This window comes from Parasteatoda tepidariorum, chromosome 6 (genome assembly GCF_982258835.1).
Source record: "Parasteatoda tepidariorum strain Cologne lab strain chromosome 6, Ptep-v5.0, whole genome shotgun sequence".
Lineage (NCBI taxonomy): Eukaryota > Metazoa > Arthropoda > Arachnida > Araneae > Theridiidae > Parasteatoda > Parasteatoda tepidariorum.
The window spans coordinates 45,762,716-45,789,384 of record NC_141760.1 but is presented as its reverse complement, the minus strand read 5'-3'; the positions used below and the strand labels follow the sequence as shown (position 1 = coordinate 45,789,384).

At 28.8% G+C, this 26,669-nt stretch overlaps 1 protein-coding gene across 2 annotated transcripts in view; it reads left to right on the top strand.

Moving 5' to 3' along the window:
* LOC107439611 (uncharacterized) overlaps positions 1 to 14,339 on the top strand; it is a 93,177-nt gene extending 78,838 nt beyond the window's left edge. For both annotated transcript variants that reach the window (XM_016052272.5, XM_016052280.4), the window contains 4 exons: positions 186 to 527; positions 4,430 to 4,775; positions 5,692 to 6,051; positions 11,747 to 14,339. In XM_016052272.5, the coding sequence (XP_015907758.3) occupies positions 186 to 527; positions 4,430 to 4,775; positions 5,692 to 6,051; positions 11,747 to 12,618 (1,920 nt within the window). In that variant the 3' untranslated portion in view covers positions 12,619 to 14,339. The remainder of the gene's footprint in view (positions 1 to 185; positions 528 to 4,429; positions 4,776 to 5,691; positions 6,052 to 11,746) is intronic.
* Positions 14,340 to 26,669: the final 12,330 nt, after the last annotated feature.

Below are 26,669 nucleotides of genomic sequence, written 5' to 3'. Positions count from 1 at the left end.
AACATTCAACGACGTTCAATCCGATTCTCTTTTCAGTGTTATCATCAACAGCTTTTTATTTATGTCATTTCAAAAACACCCCGTACTTAATCCTTACATCAGAATCAAGCTTGCAAATTATTTGTATAACAGTTGCTATTTTCTCTCCTTTATTCTAAAATATTTTTTTTTTCTCCACTCATTAGATACAGAGTCATACAACAACACCACCTCCATCCGTAACAGAAAACACCAGTCCCTCTATTTCTGTTCGAACGCCAGAAAGTTCCAAACCTAAAAGTTCTGGTCTGCTGCCATCTCAATCTTCACCGGAGTCGGCAAAGAGCGATCCCATTGCCATGCTGGGACTGAATCCACCATCTAATCCATTGTTGGATACAATAGGAGAGCTAGCTAATTCCAATGCAGATTCAGATGATTCAGATCTTGATATCGTTTACCAGCAGCTAAGGTATCAAGGTCGACAACGCAAACCAGAACAAATGCGAGTTCGAACACACCGCACTCACAGACACCACCATCAACAGGTCAGTATGTGTGTCTGCTGACTTATTTGAAAACATGAGTTACTTCTTCGATTTAGATCTGTTTTCTATCATTAACAGTTTTAAATCTGCTCCCACATTCTTTTTTTTTTTTTTCGTACTTGTTATCGAAATCCATTCTTTTTTAAAAATATTAACAGGCAAATTTTCTGTTTCAAAGTTTGAATAATGATGCTTTCAAAATAACATCATTTCTTAAAGAATAATAATTTCATTAGAAAATATAAATAGAATAGAAAGTAAATTAAAAGAATTATATAGCATTTCTTAAAGAGTTTTGTTATTCAGGTGCAAACTATCACTAAAATTATTTTTAGCCTTGTCAGAATATTTGACTGTTGTTTACATCATGTGAAGAGTATTTCAACAACATATTTACTTTTAAAAGTTACCGTAAATACTAAAAATAACTTGATTTATCAATTTCGAAATGAATTAATTACTTATTGTTTAAATTCAACACTAAGAGCATCGTACTTTCTGGAAGTACGTACACGAGCCTGAAGAAAATTAATGAATGAATCCTTTGAGATTTTGGAATTCAGTGTAGCACACCAAAGAAGATTTATGGTACATTATTTCTTCCACGGATAATTAATTTTTGACCTCTATATAATGAAAACGATTTAACGATCTAATTAAAATAACGCTATATTTTGGTTCGCTTTTTCACTATATAAGTTACACATCTAAATAATTTATCTTAGACCAGTTACCTTTAAACCATTTTGTTAACAAGTATAATTTCGATGATTCCCATTTTGTCTTTTTTTATAAAAAAGAAATAATTCATGATCTCCAAATTTACTTAAACCTTAGAACAATGATGAGTTTTAATCATTTTACATAGCATGTTTCAAATTTCGCACATACATAGTCGATGAAAACAAAATACTCTAAGTGTGTTTAAATGGTCAAAGGGATACTCTAAAGGGATAACATTAGAAAAACTTTTATTAGAATTTTCAGATGAGCAGGAAGACCTTATGAATCAGTAAAAAATTTAATCGAACTATAAAATAACACTAAATAAATAACACTAAAAAGAGAATTATAATCAGTTCTCAGGTGTTTTCACTTTTTTATTCAATTTTCCATTTGAATAAAAAAATTTAAATAAGGGACTTTTGCAATTCGTGTACCTTTATAAAAGAGAATCAAGTTACATATTTCTGATTATTTACGTGAAGTTTCTAAGCACGCTGCCCTGCGAACCTACCCTCTGTCAACCGGAGCACAAATTAAATCATAAAAAGTTGTTTTAATTGCTTAATTTTTTAATAAATCACATGTTCTCAAGGAAATTGGGTAATAACTGTGGAGCTTCAAAATTATACTTAATTTTAGTCACAATGTAGGGGAGAGTGGGGTCAATTGTAACATTATTTACTTAACTGTTTTTAACTAACAAAAAATTCAATATATTATTAGTATTAATTGACAGACGAGTAAAGTAGACTATCCTCTACAAGAAGAAAAAAAAACCTTATTTTAAATGCTACTATATTAGTTATTAACAATTTTTGACAGTCGTGCACTTGTTATTATTCTCCCCACTTACGAGGTCAATTGTAACAGTTCATAAATTCAACTGAAACATAGTGAATTATACATATTATCATAGTTGTGATATATTTTTTATTGATCAAAGTAGTAGTGATATTTTAGGAGTAAAAATAATAATGAGCAGAGACCTAAAGGGTTAAACTTTTAATTTTAAGGGGTTAAAAATTTTAATTTATGCTGTGAAAGGTGACAAATAAAATAATGCACATGCAACATAATATAAATGATATAGGAAACTATTGGTGGTTCTTAAAGAGTTAAGTAATGGTTTGTAAACATAAGACAATTTATTTTCAGCTGTTACAATCGTCCCTTCACTTATTGTTACAATCGTCCCCAAGACGCCATTTCAGCTTCATTTGTTAAAAACAATGCTAGTTAATTAACAAAAATAATTTTTTTTAATTGAAATGTTAATTAAGGTGTCCACTTACATATTCGGTTAATAATTTTGATTTGTTTAAACAAAATTACTTTGTTACTATATAATATTCTAATGCCAAAAAAAGTACTTACGTAGCGTGAAAATATCTTTTGTGATGTAACTCTTTCAAAAGTACATAAAAATGGTTGCCAGCAGGGATGTACATGTAGATTTATTAAATACGCCTTGTGCGCCACCTAGGAACCAAATCTAGAACCTGACACTCGAAATTTTTGCTTTATTACAATCGTACCCTGTTACAATTGACCCCACTCTCCCCTACTGACTTAGACATTTAGCTCAAACAGCAAATTTATAATAATTGGTTTTAGCTGCGGATATTATTATGAATGTACCAACGATAGTTGCTTTGTTAGATCAGAATATTAGAGCAAATATTTTATTTCATTAAATATTAATTTATTAAATTGAATTATTTATATAACTTATGTCTCAACTAAATTCATTGGGAAATATTTTTACTTTCCATAAAATTATAAATTAATGATGAGAACTAAGTGAGGGGAATATCTCTCTTATCTAATTGCGAATCTGTAACAGAAACCTAAACTATACAATCATACTATTATACAGTATGTTAAACACATACTTAACGCAATCACATAAGAAGGGCCTGAGCTAAGAATTTCAAATTACTAACCTGCAAATTAACCAAATATCAGAAGTGTTCGCCAAATTTCGAAAGCCATAGCCTAAGACAAATCTTAACAAATTTTTGTGATAAATTTTTTCCCCATAGAAATCTTAAAGTCAAAATACAAATTTACTGTTTATTGAGCAATGAGAATTCAAATCAAGAGTCATTTTACAGTTGAGGAGGAGTTAATGAACAAGAATGGGAGAGAAAATCAAAAATATACATGTTATATCGTCATTGAAGAAAAAAAAACAAGAATAGGTTGGGATTAATTTTTGATATGTTTCCTAGACTAGAGCAGTAATCTAAAGATAAACCTGAAGGTACATACAATATTTTTTTTCTTCAGATTTTGACTATCTTTTAAATTAATATATTTGTTTTTAAATAAAACTTGTCATTCTTTAAGTCTTTTATTTTTCAATACAAGAATTTTTACTGTCTCGCTTTTTTTTTCACTTTCGAGATAGTAATCATTGAGGGGAATAAAGGACCGCTGTAGAAGATAAGTTATATGAATAATTTGATTCTATTTTATTTTATTGATTTTTATACTACTCTGAGATTGAGTGAAATTTGGGGGGGGGGGGGGGTAGTAAACACATTCATTACCAGCCGAGAGCAGGTGGTTATAGTATATTTATCATTGAAAAGTAATAAAAGATAAACCGTTTTAGTTTTTAAATTTTACAGTAAGTTTATTTTAATAAACGATATGTTATAATCGTGTGTGCACATATTTTCTGGAAAAATAAATCACTTTGTAGTATGTATCTAGCTAACACTTAATCTGCTTCATTGACTCAAACTGTGGGAAAAACTTTCGTCGCGTGATTTCGCATGATCCGGCACCACACGTGCTTATCTGTAAAAAAAAAAATCTAATCTAAAATCTATGTAAACATAATCTTTCTTGTTATTTACAATTCTAATTAGTTATGCTACATATCTAAGGGAAATTACTGCAATCAAATAAAAATACAAAATTTGCTCAGAAAAATTCATATTGATGTAATTTTCAGGATCTTGGGGAATATATATTTTTCTTTTCAGAGGAAAAGCCGTTCGCCATTACTTTCGCCAAAAAACAATTTGTTTCGCCGAATTTACACTTTTATCGCATTTGACGCGATGGCAAATGCTTAGCGCGGGCCCTGCATAAGAGTTACACCAACTCTGTAAATATAAATGTTTTGAGATTTGTGTACTCTTCCTCATTCGTGAAATTCTTTTTAGATACCAAACAGTGATCCAGAATCTATAGCATATGCTGGTTCCAACTCCATTGACAGTGGTTACAAGAGCTTGTGTGCTACACCTGAAGTATCAGACAGTCTTAGTGCTCCCGAAGTGCGAAGGAGTGGTTCTGATGTCAGTGCGTCCGACTCTTCAACAACATCCGGTAGGCCCCGAAGTTTGGACGGACAGGATGGAAAGTCTACGAAAATCAAAATGGGAACTAGATCAATTGCTGGTAAATTCAAAATGATTGATAGATCATCCAGGCAACCTCACACTACTTCACACATGAATGACGTCACATTGGATCATCTTATGTATCTGAGACAATCGCTCAGGAAAGGTAAAGATTGTATTTGAAGTAATTAAAAGTAGAAAACTCATTAATCACTACCAAATGAATATTTAAGTTAGTTTGGGATCTAGGTGATATATGCATATAGGCATCATGGGATATAGGCATCGGAGTTAGTTCTTGAAGAAAGGTGGTATTTTGTTCTTGAAAATTCATTCTTTACTCATGAAAACTTGGATCGAATTAGTTTTTTTACGTCTAAACGTTTGGTCTTCTATGCGTCGTTAACGCACGTTGTCAGAAGTTTATAGGATTATACTGGAGGGCCCTCGATACTAAAACCTCCCTTTTCAAAAGAATGGGCTACAAAAGTCAAAAATATGCATAAAAAACGTGTTAATATTTATTTCAAGAATGCTTAATAAAGAAAGAAATCGTAAACATTATTCAAAATAAACACTCAACAGAGTCTAAAAGTTATTGATCTGCATACTGCCAGAAATTTGGAACCAGTTCCACCATAATAGCCTTTAAATTGCTGCAATCTTAAAATGGTGCTAAAGTTAAATCAAATATTCTAATTTTGAAACTTGATTGCATGATACTATAGTTCAACTTGTACGGAACATGATTCAATTTAATACGTTATTAAAAGTGTAGCAAATTTTTACCGTTCAAGACTCTAAAATTATGATTCAACGTCGAACCAATTTTTTTTAAAAAATGTTTTAGAAAAACTTTATATTTCCTGGCTGTGATGCATACGATATTTCTATATTTTGTTTACCATCTATATTTTGTTTACCGTTATTTTTAGGCTATCAACATGAACAATCATCAGAAACTTTTCAATGAACCGTTATTTAAATATATTTCAAAAACCTTTCGATTTTTGTTAACAAAATAAAATTCAAACATCAACCTTTGACATATGAGTTATTTCAATCTTCTATGTTATTTGCAGACCGAGGCGATTCACAGCGATCTCCGAGCGATTCGTCAGCAACGAGTACGACATTCCGGGATAGCGGCGGCGATCTATCACCTCGGACTATGACAGATGAGGAGTGGAAGGATCGTCCTTTTCGGAGAGCAATTAGTTCATCTTCAGAGTCCACGTTCACGGGAGGCAGGAGCTCCAGGAGCAGTTCTCGAGGCGAGGCAGAGATTAATCAAGAAGGAGGTGGTGAGAGTTCCTCTGATTTCTTGCTTAGTGGTGTGGAGTATTATGACTTGGAGAGTATTCAGGAATTTCCACCTAGCAATAATTATGTCACGATGCTCGAAGAGAAGACAAGGTGCGCGCGATTTCAGCTTGTAACGGGTAAGTTCTTTTCGTTGTTAATTTTCTCGAACGATTTTTTTTTTCTCCATTCTTTTATTCATGAAAAACACATTATATTGCAGCCCTTAAAGCCCTTTTTTTATTTCTCATTCTTTCATTTATGAAACACATATCATACTGCAGCTTTTAAAGCCAGTCTTTTTTTTTTTTTTTTTTCATTCTTTTAATTACGAAATACGCATTACTTTCCATCTTTTTCGTCACTCTTTTATTCCAAAAAAATCAGATTAATGGAATTTTTAATGCTTTTTTTGCTCAAAAAAAATATTACCTCGGGATCTAAAACCTTTTTTTTTCGTTCTACATGAAACGCGCATCATAGAGCAGCTTTTATAGACCTTTGATGTAAATGTTTAATTGCCCGTTATACGACAAATTTTATTTTTTGATAACAATTGTGAAAAAAATCTTTACAAAAATTAAATATTTTAAATGCTTTCGGTCAATATGATAAACATTTTATATTCAAGCAAGCATGTCCAGTTGAGTTATTGTTTTGTCGCCAAATACGTAACTTTAAAGCCAAAGCAGTAAAATAAAAGTTTAATTTGACAAAAGATGAAATAAGTAAATCAAAGCAAAAACAAAACTTCGATCGTCGTCATGGAGATATCTGCTATTCATGAAAATAGTACTATTTGGATAACCGATTTAAAAAGAGAAGAGAGGGTGATAGCCAAATATTGGTCAGATCGTTCCTGCATAGTTGAATACTGATCAAAGATTAATACGAAGAAATAAAGCTTATTTACAGATTTTATCAGAACTTGATGCATTCTGTAAACGATGGGAAAAAACAGATTCAAGCTCTACTATGTTGTTGCCGGATAGCAGTTCAAAATCTACTACATCATCGCCAATCGATAGTTCAAGCTCTCAAAGTCTGCTAGAGAAAACAAGATTTGGAAAAATTATAAAACTACCCAACAGACTTAAAAATTCGAAGTACGATTTACTGATAGGTTGAGAGAAGTATTAATGTTGTTAGAATATTCATAACCAAAAGTTTTTAAAACGTAGAATGTAGCAGTGCTGGAAAACAAACAAATAAATTACCACCATTTGCAACTAAAGACAAGGATTCTGTGGGAAAATTGAAAATTTTTCCCCGGAAAGTTTTCTGGAATCAATAAATGTTAGTGATAATTTATTTCAAGCCATGTATGTTGTACTATTTCGTAAAATTGTTGAAGAAAGGCCATCATTGCAATTTAATAACGGAAAGTGGTATTTTCGTAATTAGTTTTGCACTTTTGCAAATCTTGTTTTCTTTGGTATACTTCGAGAGCTTGAACTATCCATTGGCGATAATGCAGCAGCCACATTGGCGATGATTGAGCTTGAACTGTTATCCGACCACAACATAGTAGAGCTGTAGTCTTTGCTGTTTGACTAGATTCAGGTTCTGGTAAAATCTGTAAATGAGTTTTATTTCTTCTTATCAATCCTTAATCAGAATCGACTTTGCATAAATGATGTGTACAATGTTGGACTATCACTCTCCTCTCTCTTTTTAGATAGGTTATCCAAGCAGCCCCTCACATTATTTTCTAGAAATGTAAATAAGATATAATAAAATTTAAGGCATTTTTAAACATTTTTCCATTTAAAGTTTATTCACAGTTAGAGATTTCCCTGAAAAAAATTGGTTAAATATTAATTTGTTTCAATTTTATTTTACCATATTCAAACGAAACAGTCAACTAACCATAAATGAGATGGTAATCAAATTGTTAAAGGTGAGAAAAACCGTTTATTAACTACTTTTACTTGATACGGTAAAACAACCAGAATTTTATCACTCCAACTAAGCCCACCTAATAAAGCCACTTAGTTCCTTGCAACTGCTTACATATTATAGCCGAGAGGGCTAATCTGTCACTCTCATGTCCGACAGAACTGGGGTTCAAATCGCAGGGTTGACACCACAATATTTCCTCCAATCCGGAACAACAGAAAGAGTTTCTAGTGCCCTGCTCTCTCCAATGCCTATTGCCCAACGAAAAGTTTAGCTCCTATGTCCAGTTAAATTTCTTTTTAAAGATTTTTAAACCATGCTAATTGTAAATGTTTAAAAAAAACGCTTAGTTTCGAATTCATGGTTTTATAACCATTCTAGTAGTAAACGCTTCCAAAACCGTTAAGGTAAAAAATGTTCTTTACCTTGAACTTTACTGTTAATCGGATGGAAAGACTGCTGCCTGCTATTTAATCATAATTTCAGAATGAAAATTCCAACAGTGTGTCAAGAAAAAAAAATCGGACCACCCTGAATAACTTTTGATCTAATGATTGGATTTTCACGTTTAAGACACAATCTTAATGGCTCGGTGGCATACATAATATACTGATTAATAATTTCAGATGATATTTTAAGTTAAGAAATCAAACAAAAACGGGATGAACATACCTTTTTCTCGACTGATTCGGATTTCTAACCCCCCAAAAGTAGGAGGCATCCGCAATTTGGGCTAAATGTACCCAATAGTTAGGTCAGAAGATCACTCCAAAGCTTGGACCCCTCAATGTTAATTTTACTTTTTGCGTATTTCGTCATATCTCGAAATTTTTTTAAGCGGATTTCCACATAATTGTAAAATTAATTTATCCAAAGATAATTAATTCCCGGCAAGAAAATAACTCTTAATAAATATTTATTATTCTTTATTTTATTTAATATTAAGTCGAAAAATTTTCAAATCGAAAGGTATGCAATTTTTTTAGATCATTTTAAAGAAGATAATTTTACATGGCAAAATACAAAGTTTGAGCGAAATCGGTCAAATATTTCTTGCGAAATCGAATTTTTAAACTACAACGTTTTTGAAATTCCATTTCTCAAAAACTATTCTATCGATTTCACTCAAATTTTGTACTTTGCCTTATAAAATTATATTCTTTAAAATGATGTAAGTATTGCATACTTTACAATTCAAAACTTTTTTGACTAATATCAAATAAAAAAAATAATAAAAGTTATTTTTTGCATAGAATTATCTTTGGATAAATAAATTTTATACTTATACTTTATAACTTTGGACCGCTGTCCTGCCCAAACTATTGGGATCATATTTCCCAGATTGCAACTACAATCTATATATTTGGGGGTCCGAATCCGTCGGGAAAAAAAAGGTAAGTTTCTTTCAGAGAAAATACGTTTTTGTGTCTGATTTCGTAACTTAAAATATCATCTGCAGTAACTAATTATCATATTTGAGATCACCCCTTCGAATCATTAAGAATGAGACCCAGAACGCGACGATCCTATCATTCGATCAAAAGTTATTCTAGGTGGGTTTTTTTTATTTTGTGCACTATTCATCACAGTTTTTATTTTTTAAACTTGGGCCAATTCAAGAGGAGGAGGGGGGGAAGAGCAACTAAATTTATGAAGCGAACTGTTCCTACCTGTCGGTTCTAACGTAGCGGGCCCATTGCTTCAGTTCCTACATTTTCATTAAAATCGAGTCAGGCAGTTTAAGTAGATTTTTAATTTTTGAAAAATTTTTAATTATTAAAAAAAAATTTAAAAATAATTGTGAAGAATACCTTTTAATTAAAGTTTCATATCACGTAAATTCTTTTCAAAAACTTATAAAAAAATACTAAGTAATTAAAATCAAAATTGATGACTTATCCTTAGATGACTATTCGAACTAAGAGTTTCAACTATGCAACGTAATGACGGCAAGGAATAACAAAGCCATAATGACTTCAGATGGCATTCATCTGTAAAATTGTTTGAGATTAAAAAAGCTTCAAAAAAGGTTTCTTGTTTGTAGCTAACATTAAAAACGATATGAATTTAGAGAAAAAAGAAAACGAATGTTTTGTTTCATTAGAAAGAAAAGCTTTCTAAAAGTAATATATAACTCTTTGCGGGCTGTCAATTCTCATAAATTTCGCAGAAGATTTTATTTTTCTACTTAATTTGGTAGTAAAACTTTTGCTTTTCAATTTTATTCTTGCATTTAAAATTTTATTAAGAATGATTTTAACTACAACTACAATTAAATAACTACAATTAACTCTGGCTAAATATAGAAATGCATTTGTTTGTTATTGATCTTTCAATTTACATCTTCTCACTAGCATTTTGAAAAAGAGCAAAAGTTGTCAGATATGCTCTTTAATTGAATGTTTATAGAAAGCTCATTAGTGTTAAAAGTAATTGGAACTAAAAATAATAAGAATGGCTACCTGATTTTATAATGATCAGAGGCTTTAGCATATACAAATTTGAATAATATCATAAGCTTTAATATTTAAAATATAAATGAATTTGAATGACGAAGATAAATTGCAATCTTAATGGTTATTTTCATTCTCTGACTCCTGACCAAGATTGTAGTAATTTATTTTTCTCATTTGAGATATTGTGATGAAAATACTTTAGAAGTTACTTTAGAAGTTTCTTTTTTTCATTCCGTTTGCTATCATGCCAATGTTTCTGCATCAAAAAAATTTTTTTAATTAAAATTTTATAACGTTCATTAAAAAATAAAAAGAGAATGTGGAAGGAAAGCAGATTCCTATCCAAACAAGAAAAGCAAGCGGATATCCGAAACTGTTTGGTCATCTACATTTAAAAAAAAAAAAAAAAAAAAAAAAAAAATGGAAATTATGCTGACTGGCAAATTGCCAAATATCTCAGCTTCCTTTTTTTAAACGTAACATTTTCTCAGATTTTCGATTATTTTTAGTAACTTGAACTAAAAAAAAAAACTTACATAAACTTAAAAAAAAATTTAAAAAACATACTTGATTTTAGAAAAATATTAAAACAGAGTTTGGATTTATGCTTTTTATAAGATTTAATATGTTACATAGTTACTTTTTTAAACTTATTTGAGTCTGGATAGAATTTTCTCCTTGCTTCCAATAAGATGTATTTCATCCATCCCAAACAATTGTCAATACTGGTTGTAAAAGTTATTAATACTTATTGTAGCTCTAAATTTGGTTAAGGAATGCTTTTAAATTTGTACAAACCTTAATCTGCAGTTTAAATAAACCCAAAGCACATTTCAGCTTTATTGAAAATTAATAATAGATAACACAAATTTTAAAAAAATTAATTAAAATTTACAAAAATGTTTTGTATGGAAAACGCAGCGTTAAAAATGTATCAATAAATACATTGTAATGTTATTATTTCATTGCACTTGTACATTTCTTTACTGAAAGGCTTCCCACAAAATTTTTAGATTAAAAAAAAAATGCACTTATTTTTGTTTGTTTTCAATCTGGAAAACAAGAAATTTTTCACCCCCCATACTTTTTATGCTATTTTCACTTTAAATTTCTTCTTGCATCTAGACTTCATTTTACGATCGCTTCTCCCGTGGGAAGTAAAATTCTTACAACAGAATTGCGAGACATACTGTTTATCAGGGCGTAAACTTTTTTAAAACTATTTTATCGTTTAATCTCACTGGAACAAAGCCCAATACCTTCTCAATACTTATAACACCTGATAATATAATTGAAAAAATATTTTAGCACAAATTTAACAGTTCATTTCAAAAGTTTTTTCTTTGTAACATCTATTCGTGAATTGCAATAGTAAACAGTATTGATTTAATGGATGCCTATAGCTTCTACGCTTATAAATGGATATTATAAATTTCGTGTTTTATATTATGGTAATTGACATTTCTCTTGTTTATTTTAGCACCTAAATGTGCAGAGCCACTCAGTGAGAGGCAACTTAGTTCCTTGTACAGAAAGCGGAGTGAATCCACGCAATCTGTGGACGGTGATCATTCCAGAACTCCACAACAACCTATGTATGGTGTAACGGGTCACGCCCCTCGGACTTTTCGAAATGCTGCCAAGCTTGTGCAACGACACCATCGGCAACATCATGCCACGGACTCTAAACTAACAGAGGCAGCGATTCGTGTTCTGGAGATGATCGAAGACTTCAGGATGGAAGAAGCTATGACACGCTCTGGAAGAATTATTCCGTACCAGGCGACAGGCGAACCACACTCGTCTCAACTAATGTCTGGTTCATCTGGTGCTACAGGCAACTACCCGTCCACAGCCGTTCCACACCAATCGTTCCTACCCAGGTACCGTAAAGCTCCTGGTTTCAGATCAGGTGGCAGACCTGCATCAACGGGATCGCTTCTGGAACAAGATATCGATGCTCGAAGTGTTGCATCAGCATCGTCTTATGCAGCATCGGCAGAGCATCACGTTTATGAGGAGATAATGTATGATTTGGTTTGTGAAAGGGCTGCTGCAAGCAGAGAAAGGGGTATACCTCCTCCCATACCACCTGAGAGGGAGAGGATGGCACGCAGTCGCATGTTACCCGTTCCTCCTCATGCATCATCTTCGCATCACCCCCAAGTTTATGGACAGGTTGCTGTAGACCCTAGACGAGTAATGCTTAGGAGTCACAAACACCGAAGTAGTAATCTTTATTCAATGTTATCCAATGCACACGGGCGAAGTAATGTGGACAGGTTTCTAGAAATGGAATGGCATCTTGCCCAAGAGAGGAGGGATAATCTTCCTCCGGACTTTCCTGTTTGATGTTTCACAGAATGTAGTTTAAATATGGCTCGGCCAAAGTTAATTTTGTGCAAATAATTAAGTCAAATGATGAAATATACTTGTTGAATAGAGAAAAGAAAGTTTATATCCATCCTGAATGGTATGTGTGCACTTATTGGACTCGAGTGGTGTCAAGTTGTATGCCAACTTGTGTGTATTTTAAATGTAAAGTAAGTTGATTGTAAAAAACTGTAGCACAACATGCTCATAACAAAAACAATTAGTGTACTAAATTTATTAGAACTAACACTGGTGATACATTACATTTATAAATGCTATTTATAAACATATACAAATTATTCCTTGATTTTTAATGTTTTTTTTTCATCACATATTTCATGCTTTAAATTGTAAAATGAAATTTCGTTAAATTGTATTTTAAAAACTAAGCACTATATTTTATAATTTATTGTAAGGAAAAACATTTTAAAAAATACAAATTATAAATTGGCATGCTACAGAAAAAAAATTCAATTAACACATAAACAAAAGATCTAGTATTTTAAGATGTTGGAAATATGTAAATATACTTAGCATCAAGGGTTCAGTCAACCATAAACTGATTTATAGAATTAATATTTAAAACTGATTTTATGATCCTTGGCAACATTAAAAAATTAATATTTTTGAAAAATAAAACTATTCTATGTAAAGCAATTTATTTTAGATTGTTAATAATTACATAAAAATCATATTAGTGATTATATATTGTATTGATACAACGTAAGAAAAATGATTAGTTATTTTAAACAAAGTTGTTTAATAAAAGATAATTAAATTTGTTTAATGAAGCTTAGGAGTTATTTTTAATTTCAATTCTTTTTTCCGCCTTAAAATTGATAAAAACGTAAATTGATAGCATTAAAATACAAAAATAAAATTATTTAATACATTTTCTTTATTTGGAATGTCAATGATTTGCAATAAATCGTGTACAATAAATCAATTGCGTATTCATAAATAATGTGATTCAGATTGATTTTATGTCGAGCATTTTGAAAAATTCGAAAATCTATTTATACTTTCATTAATTACCATGTAGCTAAAAATATGTCAACTGTTGATCAAATATCAATCCAAAAAAAACATTTGTTTTTAATTTTTTTAACAAAAAATATCTCAATACTTAATAATTTTAGTATTTATTTTATCCACAGATATTTTGCTCTTTATAATAAGAATCTTTAGACAAATACACACATTCTGTGTTAAACCATTATTCGATGAAATTTTCCATAAAATGCTAAAAAGCAGCATATTTTTTTAAAGTATTAAAATCATCTTCCTCTTTAAATAGTCTTTATTAAAACCTCATTCAAATTCGGTTACAATTTCTTTCATATTCATCATCTTCATTAAACTTTAATTTTACAATGATCAACTAAAAAAAATTTAGTTTAAAACCTATTCATATACGTTTCACAATAAGAGAACATTACTTTTTAGAGAATATTAAATCAACGTCGTATCTTCCATTGATGTTTTTATATCATTGTTAGATGTTAATGGATAATCAAAAGAGAAGATAATCAGTATTCATGTTGAAAATGTAGAGTATTATTAAGTGTTACGTAGTTTAAGTGTGAATTTACATAACTGAAAGTAATTATCTACCTGGAAGTTAAATAGGTAGATCATTCAGAAGAAAATTTTCAATCGATGTAATATTAGAATAAAAGGGATAATGAGATTCTAGAAAATTAATCAATAAATCGCATGAAGTCTTATTTAAGTCTCACAAATACAAAATTTTTTGTGGCGCTTGTTCAATTAATTGTCCTTCAAAAATGATGGCTTACTAATTCAGAAAAGTGGCAAGTCATAAGGCGAGGAAAATAATTCGAGATCTGTTCATTGAATCTTGATAATAATTTGAGAATATTGAAACATGTAATGCGATGTAGAAAAGTATCATAAAAAATTAACATCAAAAGATATTAAATTTAATGGAAATTACATTTCATCAGCTACTGGGACTTGTTGGCATAATACTAGTTGACAACAGCTTTAGGAATTTATTATTATTTCCAATAGTTACAAAAAATGACAAACTTATACAAACAACGAACTACAGAAAACATAATAAAAAAGTTAATGCCTCATCTGCAAGCACTGGTACATACTAGTACAAGTGCTAGTATTTGGTATTCCATTATCACTAGCTTTAATGTAAATAATCATTATTCATTTAATCATTGAAAAAGTTATTGCTAATTGCTTTTTCACTCTTTTTAAAGCACTGGCGTAACATTATCTCTTAATTAAGTTAAAATTTCTTTCTCAAGATTTATCATTTATTTCAAATTTGAAGAATTAATAGCGGTATCATAATTCTATACACGGTGCTTAGACATTAGTGTGAGTGTTAATTTCATTGACTAATAATATCAACATATGCATTTTCAATGTTGTCTTATGTGTGTAATAACTTTATCCTAGTGTTACCCAAAAAAACATCTCTTAAAAGATGCATTTTAAAAAGCTAAATGAGCTTAGTCGCACATTTCAATAATTTTGCTAACGACTTTTTCCTCATTGCTTAGACATAAAACTATCAAAATAATTTTCAACTTCAACAATTTTTGTTTTAAATTCAATAATACGCAATGTTTTTTATACTCGGTACATTCTCTTATCAAAATATGCTGAAAGCTAAAGTAAATTTTTTGATCAACATGATATTGTGCTGAAAATCATTTAATATTACGTATTTTATAAAACAAAAACATTAAAAACAAAGACAATATCTTTTCTAAGTTTGTCTTCACACCGACAAAACAGTTGTGAAAATTCAATGTCGTGAACAATTGCGTATGTTCGCTTTTACATACGTAAGTATGCAATGAGCTTGATAAAATTTCCTGGGTTATTTATAATATAATTTAAACTATTTCGTTACTCTTGCTATTTACTTTTTATTCGACAATAAAGTTGAACAGCTTCATTTTTGGTGCTAGCATATATGTTATATAATTCTAGTTAGTGATTTATTAAAAATATGACGTCGTCAATATATGTTCTATTATGCAAAGTGTTGCGTTACCTGTACCCTTTATATATAATTTTATATTTCTCATCAAAAATGAAGTCAGAAAAATATACACATTATAAGTCAGAAGTTAATATTTAAGAAGAAAAAAAACGAGTGAGGTGAGTTTAAAAAAAATGGAGAGTCTCTTTGATTATGACAAAAAATTTAAAGCAAGTGAAAAACACTTATTCGAAACATCATTTCAGCAATCCAACTGGTTTTGAAGCTTTTTGTCCCTCCTTTGTAATGGATTTTTCCGACAAATTTTAATTACGTCATTCCCTTGCTTAAATATTAATTTGCATTCTTATTGTGTACACTTTTTTGACAATGAGTCTAAAAATGAAGGTTTGTAATTATGGTATACCCTGCATGCAAGTAAATTGCTTTTCACAAAATATTTTTCTGTTCTCAACCTGCGAACATTTGAGATAAAATTATTTTTGAAAATTACGATGTTTCATGTCATTAATTACATGCTATAATATCAAAATATGTTTGTATGTTTGAATTTTTAAACTTTCGAGTAGAAGCTTGTCAAATGTAAAATAATTATAATAACCACACAAAAAATTTCCTTTGTACTATAATGTCTCAAGGTAATAATGTGAAATGAAGAAGCTAATGTGATATTTATATACTCTTATATATAATTTATTGCTCCAGAATTATGTGGTTTTCAAAGTGCAAAATGTTTAAAAAATAATATTTACATTTCCTAATCGGTACCCAATTGGTTATAATTTCAGGATTTATTATAGAGTTTGGCAAAATATTGAAGCAACATATTGTTGCATTAACTTTATTGTTGATTTAAATTTAACAAATATAATATGTTATTACGTTATAGCATAATAAGGGTGACAAATCTATAAAAACAACGAATAGATAAAAATGAAAAAGAAAATCTTTAACTAATAATGATTAGATATTTTTTTTTTAAATAATAATTATGAAAATTTTTACATATTGAACAAATATCATTGAAATTAGAGATAATAATGTAATCTATTAAGTTTATTAAGCTCATAATACAAACCTATACGAGAAATATACATTGACTCTTTAATCTAAAAAATTATTAGAAAATTGAAAAAATTTCTCTTAATTATGTCAAAATAAAAATTGCTAATTTGTAATTGAATGCATTTAAATTTAGTAAAAGGAAAAAATATCTAAATAATATGAATTTAATAAATTAAAACGAAACTCATTAAAAATTCAAGAAACAATTTTTAATAAAAATTAAAAACGTTTAATTTTATTTATAGGAATAATATTGATATTTTTATTATAAAAAAAAAAAAAGAATAATGACGAAAATTTAGCTTTCGATTGAAATTGCATTTAAAAAAACTAACAACTACTGCTAACAAAATTTTTTTTAATTGAATAAATATTAAATATTTGATTAACGATTAGAAATTACTTATAAGTATTAAAATACTGACAGGTCTATTGTAATTGCGGAAAAATAACTATCAGACATGTTATCACCATAAATTATTTATTTATTCGCTACATCTTCAGTTAAGTAAGCTTACGTTCAGTAGTACTTCAGTTAAGTAGTAAGTAAGTTCAGCTTACAGTTAAGTAATACTGTTCTACTCTTGCCCATTTTTACATTGTCTGTCATGTGATTAAAATGCAGAAAAGATAATGTAAGAAAACTCAACTAACATAAACGCAATTAAATTAACATACTTAATTCATACTTCTGCTTATTTCATCTTTATATATTTCTGTGAATGTTCATTAATAAATGATGAACTTATAAATTTTGTTTTTAAAACATATCATGAGTAATTAAATAAAGCTCCTCATCATTCTTTGAGCATATCACGAGTAATATCCCTTTTTAATCCTGATGCATGTAGTATAAATAATTTTTACTAAATATTTATACATTTAAGATATCAATCTTAATCACCGTCCCTTTTCAATTAAAAAATTTTTCTTTTAATTTTAACACATATGCTTCGCTTTTTTTTTACATCTAAAAACCGGCGGCTTTCATTTTTCAAGTATTTACTTAATAGTTAAGAAATAACAGCCATGTATTGGTAATTTTTAGAAAAAGATGTTATGTAGAATAAGTTAATTATTAAATGTATACAAAATATTTTATTTTTCTTTAGATCCAAAAATAAAAGTTTGTCACAATCAAGTTTATTATCTACCTACTATAAAAATATTACTTTAAAAAATTACTGCTATAAGAAATTACCCGCAACAAAAAAAATATCAAAGTTTTATTTTTATAGTAGGTAATTTTGTTTTTAAAAATTTATTTATTGCATTAAAAACCAATTACAATTTTACTTTAGATTTTTTTTTTATTTATTTCTGTATACAATTTTGAAAGATCATTAAAATCTTTAAATTACTAATTTTATCTCTACTATCACAGCGAGTTTTCATAAAATAATTTTTTAAGAAAATGCTTTTTTTTTTCACTTTAAAAGTTGTATGTTTTTTTTTAAAATTATTTCTCAATAATGCAAAACATGGTTACAATATATTATTTACATTAGGCCTGAGTTTGTGAATTATTGTTTGATAATTTCTTAAATATTCTTGTAACAGCGAAGTTTTGTCGAAAAATTTGTATTTATCATAAGTACAAATATTAAACTCTTGTTACATATATGATTACAGTTGTGCTTTTATATAAGTCATTTACTTTGCTCAATTATTATGAGTAACTGTTTTGTACATTATTTTATTGAACCTACCTCAGTTCTTGTATTGTTTTTAAAACTGAATAAATTGTTTCAAACAAACCTATGTGGACTGTTTTTATACAAATTTACTCTGAACTTATTTTTTAAGATAAGAATCTCGTAAGGTTATAATTCGAACAAGTTGTATGACAATAGATTGAAACAAGTGGGCTGCGCCCCGTGCTCGCTAACGCTCGCCAACCCCTGAAAATTGCTACGCAAACCGAGGTACATTGCAAATGCACAAAATTCTAAGAATTCAAAACAATCATTCAAATCCATATAACAACTTTTTTTTAAAAAAAAATTACATCTTTTTAGTAAATAATAAGTCATTTAAATAAATTTGAATTCAAATAAATGACATGTAATTCGTTAAACCTATTAGAAATGTGCTATAGTATGAAATCTTAAAGCGTAACAGCACGATTGAGACTCATTTTTCAATGAATAACTAATAACAATAATAAAACAAATAAATTCGTGATATAAATCAAAAATCGTCAAATAAATTCGTAATATATAAATTCGTGACAAAAAAGCGCTTTCGACAAAATACTAAAATAGAAATCTATCGACAAAGACTACTCACTTCTGCCTAGCTTAATAATATGAGATTGCCGCAGCTGATAGAATACTCTCTCTGGTTATTTCAGTTTCCGTTTTTAAAAGAGCTATATGTTGAGCCACCTCAGCTTGATTTGGCATGTGACATTTTTAGCGGCAATCATTGGTCGATTTTCTAGCGTTGCCATTCGGGGAGTTGTAATGAGGCTTTTTTTTGTCGCCGTGTAAGAGAAATATATATATAGATTGCCGTATTTATCATATATTTCGTTTTTCAAAAATTTGTAATTTTTGTCTCTCATTTCAAGGAAAAGCAATAACAATTGTTGATGTTTCTGATTAAGTAGAAGGTTTAAATTAAACCTTATTGTGCAAAGTCTATAGTAAAAGGAATTTGAGGAACAAACTTTTCGGCAGTTTTCATCCTTATCTTTTATTCTTGCATGGTAACCCAATACATCATAATCTTATCAAGTTTATCAAAACGATAGGACTATATCCTAAAATAATAAATAAATTACTTTCAAACCTAATTAGGCTCAGAATAGCGATTTCTCGATCTTGTGACAGTAAACTTCAAAGGAAAAAATAAATTGTTTTCCACTACGAAAGTACTCGATGAAAAACTGAATTCAGACATTCCTGCAAACATTTCTGTAGTAACCGATGGACTCAAATGAGTTTGAAGTACATGTCTTAAGTTTGATTGATACTTTGAATACTTTTTTTTCAAAAGTATTACACACTGAAAAAAAAAAGTGTAGTCAGAACTACCAGAATATGGTAAAATTATCTGTATTTCAGGCTCTATTTCAGCGGTTCCCAAATGGTGTTCTTCGAATTTCTGGGGTTCCGGGAAAAGGTCACAAGGGTTCCGTGAGTTATTTATTCCGAAATAGGGTTCCGTGACTTTTTTTGACCAGTAATTATTTTTTGAAACCTGTAATAGGTTGATATTCATTATTTATTAAATCGTAAGGTTATTTTTTTATGAAATTATTATTGAGTAAAATTGCCATAAAAATTTAAATAAGAAATTTTAAAAAGATCTTTTTTTCCCCAATAACAATGCATTGAATAAATTACTAAATGATTTACATTTATAAATTATTGCATCAGTATTTCTCATCGAACTTTGAAATTCAAAATAAATTAACCAAATTCAAGAAGAACGAATCATTTTTTTTCTGACATTCTTTCTCGTAATTTAAAACAGTTTTTTTCTCAAATTATTATTCAGATTATTTCATTCAATTCCTACTTAAACGGATAAAACTAATAGACTTATTTATCAAAAAACGTAGCCTAACATAAAACCTAATTTTGAGACTTATTGATGAAAGAATGAAAAAATGTTCTTCTTATTAAATGTTTCTGAAATAATTTTAACTTTTTTTTTCATATTTATACTTTAACTCATAACTTTTTTTTCATATTTTTTTTATAATTATCTTGAGAATTAGGATTTCTCTCTTATAAGAATATAGATGCATATTATTTTTTTGTTTATTTACAAATATTTTTCCAATGTATTTTAGATAAAAAGATTTTCTTTTAAAAAATAAATTTTAAAAAAAATTATTCTACTTTGAGATCTATATTTTATATTGTCCCCTGTATAGAAAGGATAGCATCAAACATTTTTTTAAAAATTTAATGAGCCACAACTAAGAAGGAACGTAACCATGCTACACTGAAGAAATCTCCAGAGCAACTGAAAGTGTTGTTCTGCTAGCAGTCATCAGTCGGACTGGAGATCTTTAGAGTAGCATTGTAACGTTCCTTTTTTATTGGGACTTATTAAATTTGAAAAAAAAAGTATTTAATATTCTTTCTTATGCAATCGAAAACAAAATAGAATCTCTTTTTTTAGACAAGGAACATCCAAAATACATCGAAAGAATATTGTAAATAAACGGAAAAAATATGTATCTTCTTATTAGAGTTAAAACCTAATGCCTGCGAAATCGCTTCGACAAAATTTAATGATCAAAAATGAAAGGCATGTTTAAACTTTACATTCCATACTTTTCTGAATCATATCACTTCACACATTAAAATATGCAAAAAATTATACAGAAATCCATAATGTTATATTTTTTAGTTTTGCAAAAAAAGTTTTCTGACAACAATTTTTATAAAAAACTATAAAGTTTCAATAAAAAATCATTATTTATAAACTAAAAAACGTAAAATAAAGTATGCTTACGATATGAAAATCATAACACTTACCTGTTTTATAAATCCAGAGAATTCCAAAATAAATGTTCCTCATTTGAAAATTTTATTTCCAAATAATATATACATAGATTATCCCTTCATTACTTTAAGATGACGTACCACGCAATAAAATTTTATAATTGTAAGACCGATGTGAATTTCCATATGTAACTTAAAAAAAGAATAGCTGAATTCCAGTTGAAATTAATCATTCAAAATTATAAAATACTTACCAAGAAAACGATTCAAAAAAATTAGTAATAATCAACACAAATGATACTGTTTTATGAATTTTTGTTATTATTATTCTTGTTTTTCCGAATTATATAATAGATACAGAAATATATACTATTCTATAAAGAAGAAGAATATTCTATAACTATAGATTACAGTTCTGAAATCACATTTATTCATTGGAATGAAGTAAGCAATGTTGATTTCACTTTAATTTATAATGAATTGAAGACAAAAAAAAATGCCTTTTGCAGCCATATATACATCTGTAACAGTATGCAATCATAAAATCGGAAGTTATCGGTTACAAGTTTGTTGTAAATAGAAAGGAAAAAATTATTGAGAAATTGTTCTGGGTGCGTTCTGTTTTAGTGGTTTTTAAGTTTTTCTGCCTTTTCCTTAGGGAAAATTTGCTTCCTGTTTGCTGCTAAAAAAAGACGTCCTACTCGACCAATAATTCTGATCGAACTAAATGAAAACTTATTAAATAGCCTGAAAATATCATCCCCGCTAGAGGGCATATTCAAGTGTTGCTATCGCGAATACTGTAAAGCATTGTATCAGAAAACTATCGTTTGCATATTTTTTAAGCATAATTATTATTTAGCATTTTTTATATCGATTATCATATCGTTTGCATTATTTTTAATCTTTTATGGAATTCCAGTTAAAAATTTATTTCAGACTTTATTTTGTTGTAGCGCTCATAAAGTGAGCTTCTGTTTATTTTCTATCGCTTGAGGTGAGTTTCTTTTAGAAATATAATAAATATTTCTTTTTTACAATAGATATCTGTTAATTGTTTATTTAAAACAGCTAAGCTAAAAGTTTTAACTTACCTTTTAACACATACCGCAAAAGTGGCTGCAGAATTTCCACGTTCTAAAGAAATTGAACCTATAAATTGTTCTCCCTACTTAAACCGAATGGAGAACCTTTAAGGGAAATCATTTCAAAGAATGTTTATGGAGGCGGTCAGAAACATAAAAGTTTTGAGGATCTGAAACTATCAATTGTTGGTTCCCTCATTGTCACAAATATCCTCAACAACAAAAATTTTATTCTCAGCATATAATATCGTATTGGAAGTTACATTCACTATTAAAAAAGAAAATTTAATTAATTTTCGTTATATTTTTCACTAATTTTATATGAGTTATAGTTTTAGACATGTATAAAAAAATTTTGTTATAAAATTTTATTTTAAACACTAATTATTAAAAAGTTTATTATTAAAAGTTTATTATCAAAAGTTATATTATTAAAAAGTTAATTGCATAAGAAGTTTTAAAAATGTCATTTAGTGAAAAGTTCTCGAAATTAAACCATTTTTAAAATATTTATTTGGTACCTTAGAGTTTAGGGACGTAGCGTACGAAGTGCAAAATAAAAAACAGAACAACCTGAATAACTTTTGATCGAAGGATTGGATTTTTATGTATGAAGATGCAATCGTAATGGTTTCTGGGAGAGACCTTAAATATGCTAATTAATTAGTACAGACGATCTTTTAAGTTACGAAATCAGACACAAAATCTCTCTGAATAAACATACCTTTTTTCCGACGGATTCAGATTCTTGATTCTCAAAATATGGAGTAGGTTAAATCTGAAAAATATAGTCTCTATACATTGATCAGAAGAACGGTTGAAAGTTTGAAACCCTTAATGTTAATTTTACTATTTGTGAATTTTGCTATATCTCGAGAACTTTTAAAGGAAATATGACATTTTTTACACAGTTGTAAAATTCATTTAACTAAAAATTAATTCATGAGAAAAAATAATTATTTTTATTTAATATTAGTCGCAAAAATTTTGAATTGTAAAATATAGTTTTTTTTTTACATCATTTTCAAGAATGTAACTTTAAATAGCAAAGAGCAAAATTTGTACGAATCGGCCGAAAGTTCACCAGAAATCAAATTTAATACACGACTTTTTAAAATTTGATTTCTCAGGAGCTATTCTACCGATTTCTCTTAAATTTCGTACATTGCCATTTAAAATTATATTCTTTAAAATGATGTAGAAAATTGTATGCCTTGCAATTTTTTTAACTATTCGCAAGTTTTTTCAACTATTACTAAATAAAATAATAATAAACAATTATTAAAAATAATTTTTTGAATGGAATTATCTTAACGAATTTTAAAATTGCATGCAAAAGTTTTTCAATTCGCTTGAAAAGTTCTCGAGGTTAGGCGAAATACACAAAAAGTAAAATTAACAATAAGGGTTTCAAAATATGACACACTCTCCAGACCAAACTATTGGGACTATATTTCCCAGATCCAGATTCCGGTTACCCCCCCCCCCAACTATATTTTGAGGGTAAGAAATCCAAATCCGCTAAAAAAGGGTATGTTTTTTCAGAGATAGTACGTTTTTGTGTCTGATTTCGTAACTAAAAATATCATCTACACGAATTAAGGTAAGACATATAAGCTTTTTCTGATAAAATATTTTAATACTTAAAGACTGGATATTTTTATAAAGTTTTTTTTAATTAAAAACTAATAACATTTGTTGCATTAAATATTATTAGCAGAGTTTTTTTTCTTCTTAATAAGAACAGTATAAATTCATCAACTAAATGAAGGCTGAAATTGAATCCCTACTGTATGGCCGAATATTCGGTATTTGACCAAAATACTATTCCTCAGATAATACCGTTACCAGATTGCAACAAAAATGCGACAGTCGCGGATACTCATTCTTGAAGTAGCGCGTAATTTTTGCGACATAGATGTGTAGCTCACTATGTTCGCCTTTGTGACGACATCATATTTTAAAGTCACCCAGACGTCAATATGAGACATTTAATTGTTGCAGGAACGTCACTGTGTGACATATTCACGTCTCAACAGTCACCCTGAGACGAAATTGCGGCGTATTTAAGTCTAAACAGTCACCGTCTGACGAAATTGTGACATTCGCTTTTCAACAGAGTCACGGTCTGACGAAACGGTGACATATGCTGACGTCACTGTGATAATTAAACGTCTCATGTTTACGTCAATTAAAACGGACATAGTAACCTTTTTCCACATGCATGTCGACATCGCATAAACCACAAGTTACTTCACAAATGAAAATCTATGACTGTCGCATTTTTGTTACAATCTGGGGGAAAATATTAATAAAAAAAACTACTAAAAAAATTTTTTTTTATTAAATTATATTTGTATAAAATTATTTTATAATTGCGTAAAAAAACTTCTTAAGATGTGGCGAAATATACAAAAAGTAAAATTAACATTAAAAGATCTAAACTTTTGACCACTATCCTGACCTAACTATTGGGAACATAGTTTGAGGTCAAAGAATCCAAAAAATGTTTCAGAGAAAGCACATTTTTGTGTCTGATTTCTTAACTTAAGATATTGTCTGCACTAATTAATAAGCATATTTGAGGTCAGGCTCTTGAACCATTAATATTAAATTTTAGTTCGCGAAAATCTCATCAAAATTTATTCAAAGGGTGTCAGTTTTTTTTTTGCTCACTGTACATTAAAATGAACAAAGCTGCTACCTCCTCCTGCTGCTGTTACGCTGAATTTCTTTACATTGCTAACACACACGTGATTTCTCGAAATAATTAGCCGTGGCACTCGGATGCATTGTTGCAAAATTTTAATACGAACATTCGAAAACTCCCCACTTTATCTATTTAAAAAATTATTTCTGTTAAAAAATCCATGCGAATATTAATTCAGAAAGATAAAAAGCAGTTTTCAAATATTCATACAGAAATTTTACCAGTTTTTTAATTTTCTTGAGATCGTAGATCAGCGTATGCATATGCCGTTATATGCTGCGACACTTTTTGAGAAAAAACTAGATTTTCTAACTTACCATTGGAAAAAGTAAATTAATTTTCAATTATAATTGAAAAAAAGCGATTGCTTTGCTATCGATTTTTTTTATTCTGAAGATAATTGCACAAAGAAATGAAAAAAGTTGCAATCAGTTCTCAACTATTTTTCTCATATATCAAACAATTGAAATCGCTTATCTTTCGTTAACAGTACATAATCTGCAATCAGTAATGGTTTTGAAAATTAATCGCTTAAGTTCACTTTTAAAATGCTTTTTAATTTCACCTTTTTATTACTTATAAGGGATTGAGCCTAACTACATGCATATGTATGACATCCTCATATAATACTTTCGCAACATTGTCAGCAGTTAAATTAATTTCAACCTTGTTGAATTCATTCTTTGATAAAATTTATTTAGATAATCAACGTTTTTTTTAATATTCAATGTTTAAAACATTAGGTTTTGTTTGAACTATTTTTTTCTTCATCTTCTTATTTGTACTACAATTTAAAAATTAACAAGTTTTAAGTAGAAATGTACTAGGTCCAAATACTCGGTGAAAATTGAATCTTTTACCAGGGCGATTACGCGTAACCCATACATAACAAGACTGGTTGGAATTTGAATTTATTGTGCTAATGAATAAAAAACACGCCTTCTAGTAAAAATTTAGTTTAAAGTTACTTATGGCCAATTTTATTCATACATGCTTTTTTTCAATATGAACGTAAATCAACTTATACTGAACATGTAATAAAATGTTTTCAAATTAATTTTTGTCGAATTACCTAAAAATAGATTTTTTAAAAAAAAAAACTACGATCAAAAAATTAATTTACTTTTTTTAAAAACAATTTTCTCCATTTTAACTCGTGCTTTAATTTACTAAAAAATTAATCTTAAATGATGTTTAAATTAGTAATAGCATTAAAATAATTAATATCTCATAAGTAAGGAAATTTTTATGTTCAGTTTGCAGCTGTAACCATTCTAATACAATAAAATGGTTAGCCTATAAATTCTACTAACAGAATCACATAATTGCATTTATTCATTTGCTGATAGCAAATTTAGTATAAAAGTAATACTAAATTTGCTATCAGCAAATATATATCGCATTTTTCTACAGCTATCATTGAATTTTAATCATTATGTTTTATTTATTTAAATAAATAGTAGTTTAATTTCCTATTTCTAATTTTGCATTTACTTATCCATCATATTTATTTGGTTGAAATAGTTTACAGCATTAAATTTCTGAATTTTATGTCCTTCTCCTCAGAAGACAACACAACTCTCTTTAGAGAACATGTTCCATTTTCCCCAAAGGTGTTCATTTTACCAGTTTCCCCAAATAAAAATTCTATCCAGTGTAAAATATGTCATACCTAAACCAGTTATTTCAACTTGATTATTAACAAACTGATGGAA